The 18,280-nt window shown below is 43.3% G+C and overlaps 1 protein-coding gene across 5 annotated transcripts in view; it reads right to left on the reverse strand.

The window, feature by feature from the left end:
* The window catches only part of kidins220a (kinase D-interacting substrate 220a), a 53,111-nt gene that overhangs the window by 16,524 nt on the left and 18,307 nt on the right, over nucleotides 1-18,280 (reverse strand). For all 5 annotated transcript variants that reach the window (XM_061742882.1, XM_061742881.1, XM_061742880.1 and 2 more), the window contains exons 22-23: nucleotides 16,713-16,857; nucleotides 16,039-16,201 (exon numbers count right to left, since the gene is read on the reverse strand). In XM_061742882.1, the coding sequence (XP_061598866.1) occupies nucleotides 16,039-16,201; nucleotides 16,713-16,857 (308 nt within the window). The remainder of the gene's footprint in view (nucleotides 1-16,038; nucleotides 16,202-16,712; nucleotides 16,858-18,280) is intronic.

Raw genomic sequence — 18,280 nt, forward strand, 5'->3', positions numbered from 1 at the left:
TCTTACTTGATATTTCTGATTCTTACCAACACGTGAAAAGAAAATAAAGTTGTGGTCATGAACAGATTCCAAGCCTCATCTGCCTTTCTCAACATGCATTAATAAAAACACTCCAATTTCCACAGCATTTTCTGCTTGTTGTATTGTTTTTTTTGCATCAGGCCTTCCCTCCAGTGTGACAAATCCAGGACTCGATGTGATAGTTTAAAATCTCCTGCTGTGAAGTGCATGTGTGGACAGTAACTGTTCTCCGGGTCCAATTTTCCGCACATTCACTGAATTTTTCCAGTGTCTGATTGTGAAAATAGCTGAAGAGAAAGAGAAAATGTTGTACAGCCAGGCACAAAAGCCTCTCGGCTTCAGTTGGAGTCGATTTTGAGAAGCGGGGCTGGAAACGAGGAGGAATAGCGTCCCCTGATTAGGAACTTTCTTTGAAAGTGGATCGCGTGAGAAATCCCAGCAGATCTGATAACCGAATCCTTGAGCGATATAGTGGTTGGCAGCGTGATCACATGCCAAACTAAAAGCTCAAGTACTGAATCGCCATTTCGTCGGGGTTTCTACAAACTCACATACTCTGGTCCTCACAAAGAGGGCCAGGACGTTAACATCAGCAAAGGGCCAGACACGAAGTGTGCTGTATGTGCACATCAAGGGTGCCGCTGGCTCCTGCAGCGACTGAGTGGTGATTTTTGCTGTCCGTTTAAAAGGTCAGCATCAAAACCCTTTTGCAACCCTGTGCTGCTATTTATAATCAGCACACTGCCCTCCAGCAGTTTCACCACAAAGAGACAGAATAGTGGTCATGCTCAACAACGTATCAGGCAGATGAAAACGTCCAAGACATCCTTGCTTCCTCTCGTCTCGGGGAAACAATGAAATGTTCCTACAATCTTGTCGTCGTTGATGGGCTTCACTGCAGCTGAAGAATAGAGGTCAATCAGCGGTGCAGTGGAAGGTTTTTATAAAATCTCAAACGATTGTTTGTGATTTTCACATACAGACAGAGAGACAGAGAGAGAGAGACAGAGAGAGACAGAGAGAGAGAGAGAGAGCAGTACCCTTGTTTCGCACCAATTAGACTAATCCCTCAACCTCGGCTTACAGGCAGAAATTAAAAGGACTAAGGATTTCTAACTAAGAATGCTACATGATGTTTTTTCTTTCCTCACATGGTGGCCTCCACACACACACACTTGAAAACTCTTCTTATACACCAACACACTCATACCTCTTCCTGTGTCACCTGCATTCTGGCCGTTTCTTTTTATTTTTTTACATTTTAGGCAGCTCAGCAGGGGTTTAGCAGTGCTGGAGCTAGCTGAGTCTGATTCATGCCTTAGTCACCGCCAGAAAACACCTGAGGGATGGAGGAGCGACAATATGGGACGAACCAACACACATGCACATCCCCTACCAATTCTGCAGAGGGCCAGTTTCACTAATACAAACAGCCACGTGGGGCTCCAGGGACATGTGCATGAATCTGTGTGCGTCCACCACCTGGACTATCTCACTTGGAGCAACAGCCTCACCCGAGGCTTAGAAAACACACGAGACGTTGACAAACCTGCTGGTATCTGGTTCTATCCTCTGTAGCTTTCACGCACTTTGATTCCTTTACCTTGTTTTACCTCCTGAGATTCAACTCTTTCTTCTTACTCTCTCTTAATGCCATTCCTTATCTTTTTACCCCCCCTCTTTCTTTTCATCTTTATCTCACACCAACCGTACTTATTTTTATTTTTCCGCCTCTGTGTGTCTGCATCTGCCATGCGTTCTGCCGACGCTCAATGCCAGCGTCCCATCAGCGGTGCAGCCAGAACTCTATTGAGACACAGGTAACTTCACACTCAGTTAGAAATTTACACACGTGCTCAGGGCTTGCGGCACATACGCGTCAACGAGAAATCAAATTGCCACTATTACTTTGTATTTCACTGCAATACCTACAGGGAGAATTCAGCATGGGGACACTGGGATCCCTGAGTGGACAGAAAGAGAGGGAAGAAAACCATTTGATGCATTTGCCAGGCATCTACAATATAATATGAGAAAAAGAATTACCATGAACAATAAAAACTTTTCATTCAAGGGCAGCAAAAGTTCAAAGTATTCATTAAAAGAAAATAATAGGATTGCGCTATTTTTTTTTTTGCAAAGAGATATTGAAGAGCTCATTAAAAGGACTCCACATAAAGGGAATAACCAGCGTGAGCTTTGGAATGGCACTTTTAATCCAGTACATAATTGCAAGTAAATTACAATAATTGTGTCAATTAAAGCAATCCTGAATGTAGGGAGTGTCCGCTTAATGTTTCAGTACGTGCAGTAAGAGGTTCTCGAATGAGAGGGAATTACTGGGCGACATATTCACTCCAATTCTGATCTGCATAAGAAAAAAGAAAGTTTTGAAGTGTCCAACCTGAAAGGATGATTGTTTGGTGAGTAAATGAGGGGTCAAGGAAGCAAAAGTGTAGACTGTATGTCAGATATGTGATGCGCGGGATGTTAAGTAACATTTAAAAACATGAAATGAATCAAAATACAATTCCAAACACCAGTTTTGTTAGAAATTGCATTCTCCGCTATGTTCCGTTTCTTGCAGCGTGTGAGCGTGCGTGTGCGTGTTTGTTGAACGCAGCCTGCATCTTAGGGTCTGATTAATTAAACTGATTCTCAGAGGAGTTTGGGGTGACATATGTTTGTACACTGGTGTGAGCACGTGGTGTGTGTGTGTGTGTGTGTGTGTGTGTGTGTGTGTGTGTGTGTGTGTGTGTGTGTGTGTGTGTGTGTGTGTGTGTGTGTATTTTAGCGAGTATTATATGTACAACATGCTTTAGACTAACATGTGACTAACATCTTTGTATGCACACATTCAGCTGTAAAAGTTTGTCCTTACAAATGTGGTTTGAGTCAGATGCAGTACTGTGGAAGTGTGTTTCAAAGAGCATGGTATGCAATAGTCCGCGTGTGTGTAAATGTGTTGGTGTGTGATGAACAGAGGATTCAGGTGCAGCGCCAGAAAGCCTCTCCTGAGTGCAGCAGGGGCATCCTGGCACAGACAGGGCACCAGATGTCAGAGCAGTGCGAGAACCTGCTCAGCAGACCAGTGAGACTTTTTCTAGAGCTGTAAACTGGATCTGGGCATCCAGGAATAAACTCTCCGAGGGCCTGACTGAGCCTGTCCTTGCACATGATTAGGTCCAAATATGTTAACCTCACAAGCAGAACTACTTCACTCAAAGAAGAGGATTTTTTTTTTGACAAATGCAATACTTTTAAACAGGCCATGAAGCCATGTGGAGAAGCACGGAGATGGCGCCTTGGACAAAAATGTCCTATTTTTCCTTGAAAAATTATAAATTAGCACATTTTTGCAGATTGACCAACTGATTCATTATTAGGGCCCGAGCACCTTCAGAGCGAAGGCCCTATTGTATTTGCAGGAATTTTTATTATTATTATTATTAGGGCCCGAGCACTTGCAGTGCGAAGGCCCTATTGTATTTGCAGGAATTTTTATTATTATTATTTTTTTTTTTTTTCTTCTGACAAAGTGATGGCCTTTTTGCCCCCCTTAACATGCCCAAAAAGTCACCAAATTTTGCACCCAAGTCAGGCCTGGCGAAAAATTTGATATTTAATGGTTTGCATTAATGGGCGTGGCAAAATGGCTCAACAGCGCCCTCTTGAAAACTTTGTGCCTCAAGCCCCACGATACGGTTTGACGTACATGCACGAAAATCGGTACACACCTGTATCATGGGACAGCTTAAAGAAAAGTCTCTTGCCGTCATGCCCGAAGCCGAACAGGAAGTCGGCCATTTTGAATTAATCGTGTCACTTTGGCGCAATTTATGCCATTCCTTCGGCAGTTAATTCAGCCCGAACCGTAACGTGCACCCAGGTGTATTATACATCAAAATGTGCGTCTCCATCCTGCGACCACACGCATTACTTTTCTCTTTCAAAAGCGTTACCGTGGCGACGCTAGACGCCAAAAAGCGCGCCCACCCTTCATCTGGTTGGTTCAGACAGAAAAAACTTTGCGCCTCAAGCCCCGTAATACGGTTTGACGTACATGAACGAAAATTGGTACACTCCTGTATCATGTCGCAACTAAAAGAAAAGTCTCTTGGCGCCATGGCCGAAACCGAACAGGAAGTCGGCCATTTTGAACATTCTGAATTAATTGCGTAATTTTGGAGCAATATATGCCATTCCTTCGAGAGTTAATTCAGCCCGAACCGTATCGTGAACCCGGATGTGTTATACATCAAAATGTGCGTCTCCATCCTGCGACTACATGCATTACTTTTCTCTTTAAAAAGTGTTACCGTGGCGACGCTAGAAGCCAACAAGCGCACCCCCCCTTCATCTGATTGGTCCATATTTGATAGTTCCCCAAAAGGCACCAAATTTGGCATGCAAGCCAGGCCTGGCGATAAATTTGATATTTCATGGTTTGCATTAATGGGCGTGGCAAAATGGCTCAACAGCGCCCCCCGGAAAACTTTGTGCCTCAAGCCCCACAATACGGTTTGACGTACATGCACGAAAATCGCTACACACCTGTATCATGGCACAACTTAAAGAAAAGTCTCTTGGAGCCATGGCCGAAACCGAACAGGATGTCGGCAATTTTGAATAAATTGTGTAATTTTGGCGAAATTTATGCCATTCCTTCGGCAGTTAATTCAGCCCGAACCGTAACGTGCACCCAGGTGTGTTATACATCAAAATGTGCGTCTACATCCTGCGACTACACGCATTACTTTTCTCTTTCAAAAGTGTTACCGTGGCGACGCTAGACGCCAAAAGGCGCGCCCCCCCCTTCATGTGATTGGTCCATATTTGATAGTTCTCCAAAAGTCACCAAATTTTGCATGCAAGCCAGACTTGGCAATAAATTTGATATTTCATGGTTTGCATTAATGGGCGTGGCCTAACGGCTCAACAGCGCCCCCTAGAATACTTTTATCTGCCATAACTTTTGAATGGTTTGACATAGGAAGTTGTGGGTGGTGTCATGGGACTCTGTAATGAGTCCTTAAGCTTCGTTGGCCTTAATTAGCCCCGCCCCTTCTTCTGATTGGTTGTCCCTTTTTTCTGCTATAACTTTTTAATGGTTTGACTCCCGCTTCCTGATTCAAACGTCTGCCGGCCCCGCCCCCCGACCAATCAGGGGCGAGTAGGGTGATGACGGCCCCGCCCCCCGACCAATCAGTGGCGAGTAGGGTGATGACGGCCCCGCCCCCCGACCGATCAGCTGTTGTAATGTGGTGACGTCAGAAATAGTCCCGTGCTCAGCCCGGTTTGAACCTCGGTAGAATGCTTACAGAAAGAGTAATAAATGAAATTGTAGTGTTTTACTAATATTTATACCTTACAAATATTTAAAAAATTAGGAAAAAAAGTTCCAGACATTTTATTGCTATGTTGGTCTCTCCTAAGCCAGTAAGTCAAAGCAAAAGGAATAGTTGAGACATAGCTCACCCAGAGCATATCGGTCTTTGGTGCCAGAGGTCGGGAGTTCGAGTCTGGCTGTAGCCTATGCCGAAATTTTTGTCAGCAATTTTTTTTTTTTTTTTTACATCAAAATGTGCGTCTCTGTCCTGCGACGACGCACATTACTTTTCTCTTTCAAAAGTGTTACCGTGGCGTTGTAGATGCGAAAAAGCGCGCCTCCCCTTCATCTGATCGGTCCATATTTGATAGTTCTCCAAAAGTCACCAAATTTTGCATGCAGGCCAGGCCTGGTGATAAATTTGATATTTCATGGTTTGCATTAATGGGCGTGGCCTAACGGCTCAACAGCGCCCCTTAGAATACTTTTCTCTGCCATAACTTTTGAAAGGTTTGACATAAAGAGTCGTGGGTGGTGTCATGGGACTCAGTATTGAGTCCTTGACCATAATTGATGAAAATTAGCCCCGCCCCTTCTTCTGATTGGTCGTCCCGATTTTCTGCTATAACTTTTGAATGGTTTGACATAGAGAGTCGTGGGTGGTGTCATCAGATTCTGTATGGAGTCCTTGACCTTCATTGGCCTGAATTAGCCCCGCCCCTTCTTCTGATTGGTTGTCCCTTTTTTCTGCTATATCTTTTGAATGGTTTGACATAGGAAGTCGTGGGTGGTGTCATTTCTGATATGCTCATGGGGGCGGTGGCCGTGAGTGCGAGGGCCCGTTCATCGCTGCTTGCAGCTTTAATTATTATTATTATTATTATTTTCCTGACAAAGTGAAGGCCTTTTTGCCCCCCTTAACATGCCCAAAAAGTCACCAAATTTTGCACCCAAGTCAGGCCTGGCGAAAAATTTGATATTTAATGGTTTGCATTAATGGGCGTGGTAAAATGGCTCAACAGCGCCCCCTTGAAAACTTTGTGCCTCAAGCCCCACGATACGGTTTGACGTACATGCACAAAAATTGGTACACACCTGTATCATGGGACAACTTAAAGAAAAGTCTCTTGGCGTCATGCCCGAAACCGAACAGGAAGTCGGCCATTTTGAATTAGTCGTGTCATTTTGGCGAAATTTATGCCACTCCTTCGAAAGTTAATTCAGCCCGAACCGTAACGTGCCCCCAAGTGTGTTATACATCAAAATGTGCGTCTCCATCCTGCGACAACACGCATTACTTTTCTCTTTCAAAAGCGTTACTGTGGCGGCGCTAGACGCCAAAAAGCGCGCCCACCCTTCATCTGATTGGTTCGACAGAAAAAACTTTGTGCCTCAAGCCCCATAATACGGTTTGACGTACATGAAGGAAAATCGGTACACACCTGTATCATGTCAGAACTAAAAGAAAAGTCTCTTGGCGCCATGGCCGAAACCTAACAGGAAGTCGGCCATTTTGAACATTCTGAATTAATGGCGTAATTTTGGAACAATATATGCCATTCCTTCGAGAATCAATTCAGCCCGACCCGTATCGTGAACCCAGATGTGTTATACATCAAAATGTGCGTCTCCATCCTGCGACTACACGCATTACTTTTCTCTTTCAAGAGTGTTACCGTGGCGACGCTAGACGCCAACAAGCGCACCCCCCCTTCATCTGATTGGTCCATATTTGATAGTTCCCCAAAAGGCACCAAATTTGGCATGCAAGCCAGGCCTGGCGATAAATTTGATATTTCATGGTTTATATTAATGGGCGTGGCAAAATGGCTCAACAGCGCCCCCCGGAAAACTTTGTGCCTCAAGCCCCACAATACGGTTTGACGTACATGCACGAAAATCGCTACACACCTGTATCATGGCACAACTTAAAGAAAAGTCTCTTGGAGCCATGGCCCAAACTTAACAGGATGTCGGCCATTTTGAATAAATTGTGTCATTTTGGCGAAATTTACGCCCTTCCTTCGGTTAATTCAGCCCGAACCGTAACGTGCACCCAAGTATGTTATACATCAAAATGTGCGGCTACATCCTGCGACAACACGCATTACTTTTCTCTTTCAAAAGTGTTACCGTGGCGACGCTAGACGCCAAAAGGCGCGCCCCCCCTTCATGTGATTGGTCCATATTTGATAGTTCTCCAAAAGTCACCAAATTTTGCATGCAAGACAGACTTGGTGATAAATGTGATATTTCATGGTTTGCATTAATGGGCGTGGCCTAACGGCTCAACAGCGCCCCCTAGAATACTCTTATCTGCCATAACTTTTGAATGGTTTGACATAGAGAGTTGTGGGTGGTGTCATGGGATTCTGTAAAGAGTCCTTAAGCTTCGTTGGCCTTAATTAGCCCCGCCCCTTCTTCTGATTGGTTGTCCCGATTTTCTGCTATAACTTTGGAATGGTTTGACATAGGGAGTCGTGGGTGGTGTCATCAGATTCTTTATGGAGTCCTTGGCCTTCATTGGCCTGAATTAGCCCCGCCCCTTCTTCTGATTGGTTGTCCCGATTTTCTGCTATAACTTTGGGATGGTTTGACATAGAGAGTCCCTCTTCCTGATTCAAACGTCTGCTGGCCCCGCCCCCCCACCAATCAGTGGCGAGTAGGGTGATGACGGCCCCGCCCCCTGACCAATCAGTGGCGAGTAGGGTGATGACGGCCCCGCCCCCCGACCAATCAGTGGCGAGTAGGGTGATGACGGCCCCGCCCCCCGACCAATCAGTGGCGAGTAGGGTGATGACGGCCCCGCCCCCCGACCAATCAGTGGCGAGTAGGGTGATGACGGCCCCGCCCCCCGACCAATCAGTGGCGAGTAGGGTGATGACGGCCCCGCCCCCCGACCAATCAGCTCCCTGTAATGTGGTGACTTCAGAAATATTCCCGGCTCAGCCCGGTTACAACCTTGGCAGAATGGTTACAGAAAAAGTAATAATTTAAATAGTAGGGTTTTACTAATATTTATAACTTACAAATATTTAAAAAATTAGGAAAAAAAAGTTCCAGACATTTTATCGCTATGTTGGTCTGTCCTAAGCCAGTAGGTCAAATAAAAGGAATAGCTGAGACTTAGCTCAGCCAGATTATTGCGGTCTTTGCTGCCAGAGGTCGAGAGTTCAAGCCTGGCTTGATATGCCAAAATTTTTGTCAGCAATTTTTGTGTTTTTTTTACATCAAAATGTTCGTCTCTGTCCTGTGACGACGCACATTACTTTTCTCTTTCCCCTTCTTCTGATTGGTTGTCCCGATTTTCTGCCATAACTTTTGAATTTGAGTGGAGTTTGCGCGCGCAGCTCCCGCGGGGGGAGGGGCTGATGTTCAGCGCGGCCGCCATCTTGGTCGAGGCGCCGCATTGACTGCCTGAGAACGTCGGGCGTGGCCGCCATCTTGGATCGGTATCGCTTTAACTCTAGAGCGTTCACTTCTATTGTGGAAGGAGGTGTCTGCATAAGTAAAATAACTATAACTCACTTGATTTTCAACCGATTTTCACGCGGTTTTCTTTGTTACAAACGGCAGACATGTAGCTATGATACAGGATGCTTGATGTACGTTAAATATGCAAGCTTTCATGCTAAAATACGTTCTGCAGGTAGTCACACTTCAGGTATACACACACACACACACACACACACACATACATATATATATATATATATATATATATATATATATATACATACACACACACACACACACACACACACACACACACAATATATACACAATACAAAATACAGTATAGCATATTAATGAATGTATTAATATATTTGAATAACAGACATAACAAGCTTAAAAACAAAAAACATAACGGATGACAGCATACAATTGTCATAATGGAGAAAAAAAAGAAACATTTGGAAGGAGTGTGTGTGTGAGGAATTGTATATTAGTGTTATAAATTGAAATTATATAATAATGCAATCGCTATGATATATAATTTTACAATATAATACAGTCAAAAATATATGAAATGAAGCAACATACAATGCAATAATACAATATGCTATATTACTGGGTACGCTAATATGAAATAACAACATGTAATATAATATGGTATAATAGATTAATATAATATCATACATTCTGGACCATGAGATACAGCTGTACTGTATGATCGTCGTTCATTTGAGTGATCTGATTTTTTTTTTCATGGTTTGCATTAATGGGCGTGTCCTCACGGCTCAACAGCGCCCCCTAGAATACTTTTTTCTGCCATAACTTTTGAAAGGTTTGACATAGAGAGTCGTGGGTGGTGTCATGGGACTCGGCATTGAGTCCTTGACCATAATTGGTGACAATTAGCCCAGTCCCTTTTTCTGATTGGTTGTCCCTATTTTCTGCTATAACTTTTGAATGTTTTGACATAGAGAGTCGTGGGTGGTGTCATGGGACTCTGTAATGAGTCCTTGATCTTCTTTGCCCTGAATTAGCCCCGCCCCTTCTTCTGACTGGTCGTCCCTTTTTTCTGCTATAACTTTTGAAGGGTTTGACATAGGAAGTCGTGGGTGGTGTCATTTCTGATATGCTTATGGGGGGCGGTTGACGTGAGTGCGAGGGCCCGTTCATTGCTGCTTGCAGCTTTAATTATTATTATTATTTTCCTGACAAAGTGAAGGCCTTTTTGCCCCCCTTAACATGCCCAAAAAGTCACCAAATTTTGCACCCTAGTCAGGCCTGGCGAAAAATTTGATATTTAAAGGTTTGCATTAATGGGCGTGGCAAAATGGCTCAACAGCGCCCCCTTGAAAACTTTGTGCCTCAAGCCCCACGATACGGTTTGACGTACATGCACGAAAATCGGTACACACCTGTATCATGGGACAACTTAAACAAAAGTCTCTTGGGGTCATGCCCGAAACCGAACAGGATGTCGGCCATTTTGAATTAGTCGTGTCATTTTGGCGAAATTTATGCCATTCCTTCGAAAGTTAATTCAGCCCGAACCGTAACGTGCACCCAGGTGTGTTATACATCAAAATGTGCGTCTCCATCCTGCGACAACACGCATTACTTTTCTCTTTCAAAAGCGTTACCGTGGCGACGCTAGACGCCAAAAAGCGCGCCCACCCTTCATCTGATTGGTTCGACAGAAAAAACTTTGTGCCTCAAGCCCCATAATACGGTGTGACGTACATGAAGGAAAATCGGTACACACCTGTATCATGTCACAACTTAAAGAAAAGTCTCTTGGCGCCATGGCCTAAACCGAACAGGAAGTCGGCCATTTTGAACATTCTGAATTAATCGCGTAATTTTGGAGCAATATATGCCATTCCTTCGAGAGTTAATTCAGCCCGAACCGTATCGTGAACCCAGATGTGTTATACATCAAAATGTGCGTCTCCATCCTGCGACTACACGCATTACTTTTCTCTTGCAAAAGTGTTACCGTGGCGACGCTAGACGCCAACAAGCGCACCCCCCCTTCATCTGATTGGTCCATATTTGATAGTTCCCCAAAAGGCACCAAATTTGGCATGCAAGCCAGGCCTGGCGATAAATTTGATATTTCATGGTTTGCATTAATGGGCGTGGCAAAATGGCTCAACAGCGCCCCCCGGAAAACTTTGTGCCTCAAGCCCCACAATACGGTTTGACGTACATGCACGAAAATCGCTACACACCTGTATCATGGCACAACTTAAAGAAAAGTCTCTTGGAGCCATGGCCGAAACCGAACAGGACGTCGGCCATTTTGAATAAATTGTGTCATTTTGGCGAAATTTATGCCATTCCTTCGGCAGTTAATTCAGCCCGAACCGTAACGTGCACCCAGGTGTGTTATACATCAAAATGTGCGTCTCCATCCTGCGACACCACGCATTACTTTTCTCTTTCAAAAGCGTTACCGTGGCGACGCTAGACGCCAAAAGGCGCGCCCCCCCTTCATGTGATTGGTCCATATTTGATAGTTCTCCAAAAGTCACCAAATTTTGCATGCAAGCCAGGCCTGGCGATACATTTGATATTTCATGGTTTGCAATTAATGGGCGTGGCTAACGGTTCAACAGCGCCCCCTAGAATACTTTCCTCTGCCATAACTTTTGAATGGTTTGACATAGAGAGTTGTGGGTGGTGTCATGGGACTCTGTAATGAGTCCTTAAGCTTCGTTGGCCTTAATTAGCCCCGCCCCTTCTTCTGATTGGTTGGCCCGATTTTCTGCTATAACATTGGAATGGTTTGACATAGAGAGTCCTGGGTGGTGTCATCAGATTCTTTATGGAGTCCTTGACCTTCATTGGCCAGAATTAGCCCCGCCTCTTCTTCTGATTGGTTGTCCCTATTTTCTGCTATAACTTTGGAATGGTTTGACATAGAGAGTCCCGCTTCCTGATTCAAACATCTGCCGGCCCCGCCCCCCGACCAATCAGTGGCGAGTAGGGTGATGACGGCCCCGCCCCCCGACCAATCAGTGGCGAGTATGGTGATGACGGCCCCGCCCCCCGACCAATCAGTGGCGAGTAGGGTGATGACGGCCCCGCCCCCCGACCAATCAGTTCCCTGTAATGTGGTGACCTCAGAAATATTCCCGGCTCAGCCCGGTTACAACCTTGGCAGAATGGTTACAGAAAAAGTAATAATTAAAATAGTAGGGTTTTACTAATATTTATAACTTACAAATATTAAAAAAATTAGGAAAAAAAAGTTCCAGACATTTTATCGCTATGTTGGTCTGTCCTAAGCCAGTAGGTCAAATGAAAGGAATAGCTGAGACTTAGCTCAGCCAGATTATGGCGGTCTTTGGTGCCATAGGTTGGGAGTTCAAGCCTGGCAATATGCTGAAACTTTTGTCAGCAATTTAGTTTTTTTTACATCAAAATGTTCGTCTCTGTCCTGTGACGACGCACATTACTTCTCTCTTTCAAAAGTGTTACCGTGGCGACGCTAGACACGAAAAAGCGCTCGTCCCCTTCATCTGATTGGTCCATATTTGATAGTTCTCCAAAAGTCACCAAATTATGCATGCAAGCCAGGCCTGGCGATACATTTGATATTTCATGGTTTGCATTAATGGGCGTGGCCTAACGGCTCAACAGCGCCCCCTAGAATACTTTTCTCTGCCATAACTTTTGAATGGTTTGACATAAAGAGTCGTGGGTGGTGTCATGGGACTCCGTATTGAGTCCTTGACCTTCATTGGCCTGAATTAGCCCCGCCCCTTCTTCTGATTGGTTGTCCCGATTTTCTGCCATAACTTTTGAATGGTTTGACATAGAGAGTCGTGGGTGGTGTCATCAGACTCTGTATGGAGTCCTTGACCTTCATTGGCCTGAATTAGCCCCGCCCCTTCTTCTGATTGGTTGTTCCTTTTTTCTGCTATAACTTTTGAATGGTTTGACATAGAGAGTCGTGGGTGGTGTCATTTCTGATATGCTTATGGGGGGCGGTGGACGTGAGTGCGAGGGCCCGTTCATCGCTGCTTGCAGCTTTAATTTTGTTTGTTTTTCCTGGTAACGTGCTTCCTTGACTGTTGAATTGAGGATCGATTAAAGGTAAGTTGGTTAAGCCTATGATTAACTACATTATATTAACTAGGGAGCCAACTTTATTAGTTTTACCTGCATATTAAAAGCATGATAATGTCGTTGTAAACCCACTGATGACTAGCTGATAAAAACAGCCAACTTGAATGAGATAATTAAAACTATAAACATCTAATTTTGGTTATTACTCACAAAATCCTAACCCTCCAGGAAACTACCAACCCACCACAAAAACAGTCATGTTTTCTACAAAAAACACATTTGGCAATATCCTGAACCTGCTCTTGCTCAGTCACTTTAAGTTCCTCTAAAGATAAGCCTCTATTAAATGGCAAAATGGAATGCAACAAGCTTAGACAGAATTAAGGAAACAAGAACATAAGGACCCATTAGCAGCCGTTGCAGAGGCTGCTTGAAAGTTGTAACCGTGAAGCAGAAGAGAGGCAGGTTAGCCAGAGTCATCAAGTGTTTAATTGCAGCTAAAACAAAAACAAAAAAAACTTTCTCATCAGAAGAAATGACTCTAAGAAGCAGGAAATTACATGAATGGAAGGAATGGTTGCAAGACTGCAGCACTCAAAAAGACAAATTTGTGGGCATTACTTTGATGGTTACAAATATAAACAATAATTCAAAGCTCTTCTTGCTTTTCCTCTTATTTCTGTCAGCATACGTGCATGGCAAAGTTCTGCCCTATTCTTTGAGTTTATATATACATATTTCACCGGTTCAAACATTTCAGCTACACAAGTCTACGAATAAGCCTGATTAACGCAAGCCTCTACCTTTTTACAGCTTTTGCCATATTTCCTACCCAGAACTTTCCCTCCTGCTGCCTCGCAGTAGTCTGGGCGGCAGCCCCGAGACTTACCGTTAATGATGGAAATTGCTGAGGTTATTAACCGATTACACATTCTCCATCAGATTAAAAAGGCTGTACTGACCTGCTCCTGCTATGGGAATTAGCATTACACTTTTCGTGTCCCACAAATCACACTTCACAGCCATTTTTTTTTTTCTTAAGAAAGCTTGTTATTGCCAGGCTAGCTGCTAAAAAAAAAAAGCTTTTAGCTGTTTTGAAAGGCTGTGTGTTTCTGGGTGATATGAGGGAAGGTGGGTGAGTATTTCTGTTTTTTTTCCTTTCAGTTCTAGGAGTTTAGGTAAACGCCACAGAGAGCTGTTGTCACCGTATTCACTGGAAGAAAGCATGATGTGTGGGTTTTTTCTTTTTTGACTGTTATTTTCTGTCATCACCATATGGTTTTATAGCAGAAGAATGCAATTATAATTAAACTCTAAATGAGACCAACACTTAGAAATTGGTCACATCTGTAGGACTTGATGCAAGTACTACTTATTTGGTACTTTTTCCCTCCTACCACAGCTGTACAATTTATTCACCCTTTTATCTACAATGCATTTCTGTTGGTTTGTATAGTGTGGCATGCTATGCTGAGAGGAGAAGAGGAAGAGCATGTTGCCTTGTGACTGAGATGCAGGGCGACAGTTGACCTATAAGGGGCTGATTCACCCCCACGTTCACTTCAGCACTAATATATTCACTTAGTAACGCTCAGGGGATGTGCAGTTCTGCTGTGTAAAAATGGCGGAGAGTCACATCTTGTATAAACATCTACTAAAAACAAATATAGAACCTATTCAGATGGTAACGCAGTAAATTATTTGTTTAATGTAAGTGTGCATGCAAATTGAAGAGGTGCGTGAGGGCAGCTATCCATTTCTCAAGCAGACGGACATTCACGAGAAACACCCCGAGGTTCTGAGAGGTCACTCAAGTGCTCGTCTATCGCTAACCAAAAAAGACAGAATAACTCATCCAGAACAAAAAAGGGACCTACAGGGCCACAGATCACAAGAAAGAGGAAGAGAAGAGCAGAGACAGAAAAAGATACACAGACAGAGGCCTGAGTCTTATCAGCAGAAGATTGGCGCAAGAGATAAGGCCTCGAGACAAGGCGTCGTGTTTAGCCTGTTTGAGGCTTCCTGTCATCATCATTAAAGCAGTTTCTTCGATGGCCACTGCAGAACAGAGCAGCCATTTGGAAACACCCAGTCAAGAGGAAGACAAAGACAGACAGCATCTCTTGTCAAAAGCAAGATGATGGCTATAATAAGTCCAATGAGTAGTGCTGTGAGCAATCTCCCTGGCCATACTGTAGTAAGAGCCTTTTCCTTTTTAGATGTGCAAGTGTATCTCTCATGGATAGAAATCATACTCACATTTCTTTTAGGTTTTTGCTGTACTTGAACAGGGTTAATATATATCAAAATATAACAGAGGTGCGGTAACATCCTTTTGCTAAAAGAAAGAGTAATTGATGTCCAGTTACTGATGTTACTGAACAAGAAAAAATCAATTACTGTGCAAGAAAGTAATGCATATATTAAAAGCCAAACAAACAGACAAAAACAAGTCTAATGAGGCCCCCATTTGTGCTGGAGATGGGGGATGGAGAGTTGTCTTCTGAATGTAGCTGGCTGACTTGCTGACAGTAACTGTCTGTGACACTTCCCTGCCGCAGGAGTCGTGGGCGCTAGTGTATTGTGACAGAGTGCAACCTTTAAAGGCCAGCGATTGATGCACAGCAGCACCCAAACCCAGGAACTCTGGCTGTCGGTCTCCCCCTCTTGTCTGCAGTGAGCACGGCTAAAAAGCATTCATGACCTCACAGGTACAAGCACAAACGCATACACACACACAAGGGCACATGGCTGACCATGCAGTTAACAGTTTAAGCATTCCTGCATGAATCTTATCTAATCTAATCTGTATCTATTCGGACATCAGTTCCTCGAACATTATGATCACTTGCAAAAAAAATTTCTGCTGGTTGTCAGTTAGTGTGGCAATCAAAGCCTTTGGTTCTAAATGCCCAGATAATGTATCTCCAAAGGCAACAACAAGTCCTCTATTGCCACCTAGTGGTTGCAGTTGATTCAGTAATTCACAACTAACACTAAACTATTATTCAGACTCCAACAATGAAATTTGTTGTACCAAGTTCTTCCTCTGGGAAGATTAGATGTTTTACTAAAAGACGCAGAGTAATTAGGTTAAATTCCTAGACATAATTTCTGTTCGATCCTTAAAATTAAGTTTGGATTTGGGTGTGAGTGTATACCTCTCATAGATGGTCTTGAGTGTGACCTGGTCGGACACTCCATCAGCCTCTTCCAAGAAAAGGATGATCCATGACGTCCTGTAGGGCCACTCCTCCGTCAGATATATCCACGACGCTAGACGATCCCAGTTGAAGATTATCTGATTGGCTCGTAACAGACGACCTGTCACCAGCAAAACAGAGGTTTAAAAGGACACCGGCCACTCATCTACTCATTACTTCTGACATCAACAAAATACACAAGAGGCATCTACAAAAAGCTCCTGATCTCCCTGGTTGCTTCACTTTTCATGGCTTTTATTTCTTGCATCTCATTTGTTATTTCTTTTTAAATTATTATTTTAAAACCTGTAAATTGTGTTTTATTTAATTTAGTATCAATATTATCATCATCATCTTTTGTTTGTTTAAACTTTAAATCATGCATTTGAATGTCTTTGTAAAGAACTGTGAATCACCCTGTTGTTGAATTGTGCTATATAAATAAACTTGCCTTGCCTTCTACCCGCATAATGGAACAAGCAACTTCTGATTGGCCTATTTCAAGGTTGCAGCAATCTGATTTGTGTAATGTGCTACGGTTTTGAAAAAAATGATTATTAATAATGATGAAAAAATATAATTTTGTTGTAGCTGTTAAAGAACGCAAAAGCAGATACTGATGCTTTCCTTACCTGTGATAGAAACAATGTTGAGGAGCCTCCTCATTGTCTGAGGGCTGATGTCACAGAACCAGTCCTCAGTCAGCAGCAGCTTGGTCAGGTCAAAGGACATTTGTCTGGTGATGGTCCTCTGCATCTGACGACGGCGGTACGTGTCCTTCAGAAAAACAAAATAGCAAAACATCTGTCAATTTTACATTTTCGCATTCAAAGTGTTTCAAAGTGGTCTAACGAAGTAATAATATCTCTTTTAAAAGAAATGGGTCGTCTCTTTTGTTCTTTTGGTCCAACTTGCATCATCCCTTCATGACAACGAGCATTTATTTTTTTTTAGTTTAATTCAAGTTGCTCTCTAAACACAAAAAGCAAGTGAACAAAAAGTATTTACAGCTGTTGGGGTCTCCATGTGACCTCAGACCATGTCATTTCAAGATCTTGCGCTTGATTAGCCTGAGGACTTGACAGATAGAGCGTAAAGGTCAAACTCTTTAGCTCTTTTGCATCAAGCTGACTTACATGGAAGTCATTTACACATCCATGCACTGCTGTGGTCTACCAAAAACACTTGGTGTATTGGTGACATCACATCATTTTTCATGGCAAACAAGCAGCTTCTAAGTAGGACTTGTCAAGATAATCCCTCAGATTTGCACTTTAACTCTGTAAAATGGATGTGAGCGACCAAACAAAGTCTCCGTTTCCACCCCATGTACCCTATTTCTGAACGAGAAAAGCATAAACAGAAGTTACGAAAAGGCCACAGTCTACAGCCAAGGAGTCATGACACACAGGAAAACTATTGAGACAGGTCGACATGAAAACATCTGTGATGAAATCAGACAGCTGTCACAGTCATGAGCCAAGGCAAGGCTTTGGGTTGACTTTGAAGCAGTAACGCCAGTCTCATGACCTCCTTCTTGGAGAGACGGACCATATGGCCACCACTCAGTTACAACGGAAATGCTCCATCATACAAACGCCCCAGTATGGCTTACTATCCGCTGTACAATGACTTGCAAAGTCATCTCACAGTTTAATCTAATCATTTTGATTATTGTTAAATGGATTTTGGAAAGACTGACAGGGCGATTTTCAAATACAAGGAAAATACGACTTCTGTTTGGCGTTTCTTTGATCCGAAGCGCAGAATAACTGCTGGAGAAAATGCTGAATGCATTCACTTTACTGCTAGTGTGTAGCTTTGAACGTATAAATCTCCACCTTCTGTCATCAGCTGTTCAAGGTAAACATACTTGAGCAAACTGAGGGCTGAGCTTTGACTGAGGAAGGTTTTGTGGTTCAGTTTTGTTGTTATGGTTTTTAACTTTTGAATGGCTGGGAACAGCCTTAGGTTTTATAAATCAGAGGGTAATTCATGACCAAGATGTTGCCTGGGGCACAGTGGCAGTCAGCGGTTGAGGATAGTGGTGTATTCAAAAAAAATTGGCTCGCTCTTGCACACACCACACTGAGCAGGATTTCAGTCATAGAAAAGCCTGCTGCAATGTGTTGCATTTGAGTTTTTTACCGCCAAACATGATACTTTTTTTCTATTTATTTTGTTTACTTGGCACTTTATT

The sequence above is a fragment of the Cololabis saira genome, chromosome 16 (assembly GCF_033807715.1).
Source record: "Cololabis saira isolate AMF1-May2022 chromosome 16, fColSai1.1, whole genome shotgun sequence".
In the NCBI taxonomy this organism is placed as follows: domain Eukaryota; kingdom Metazoa; phylum Chordata; class Actinopteri; order Beloniformes; family Belonidae; genus Cololabis; species Cololabis saira.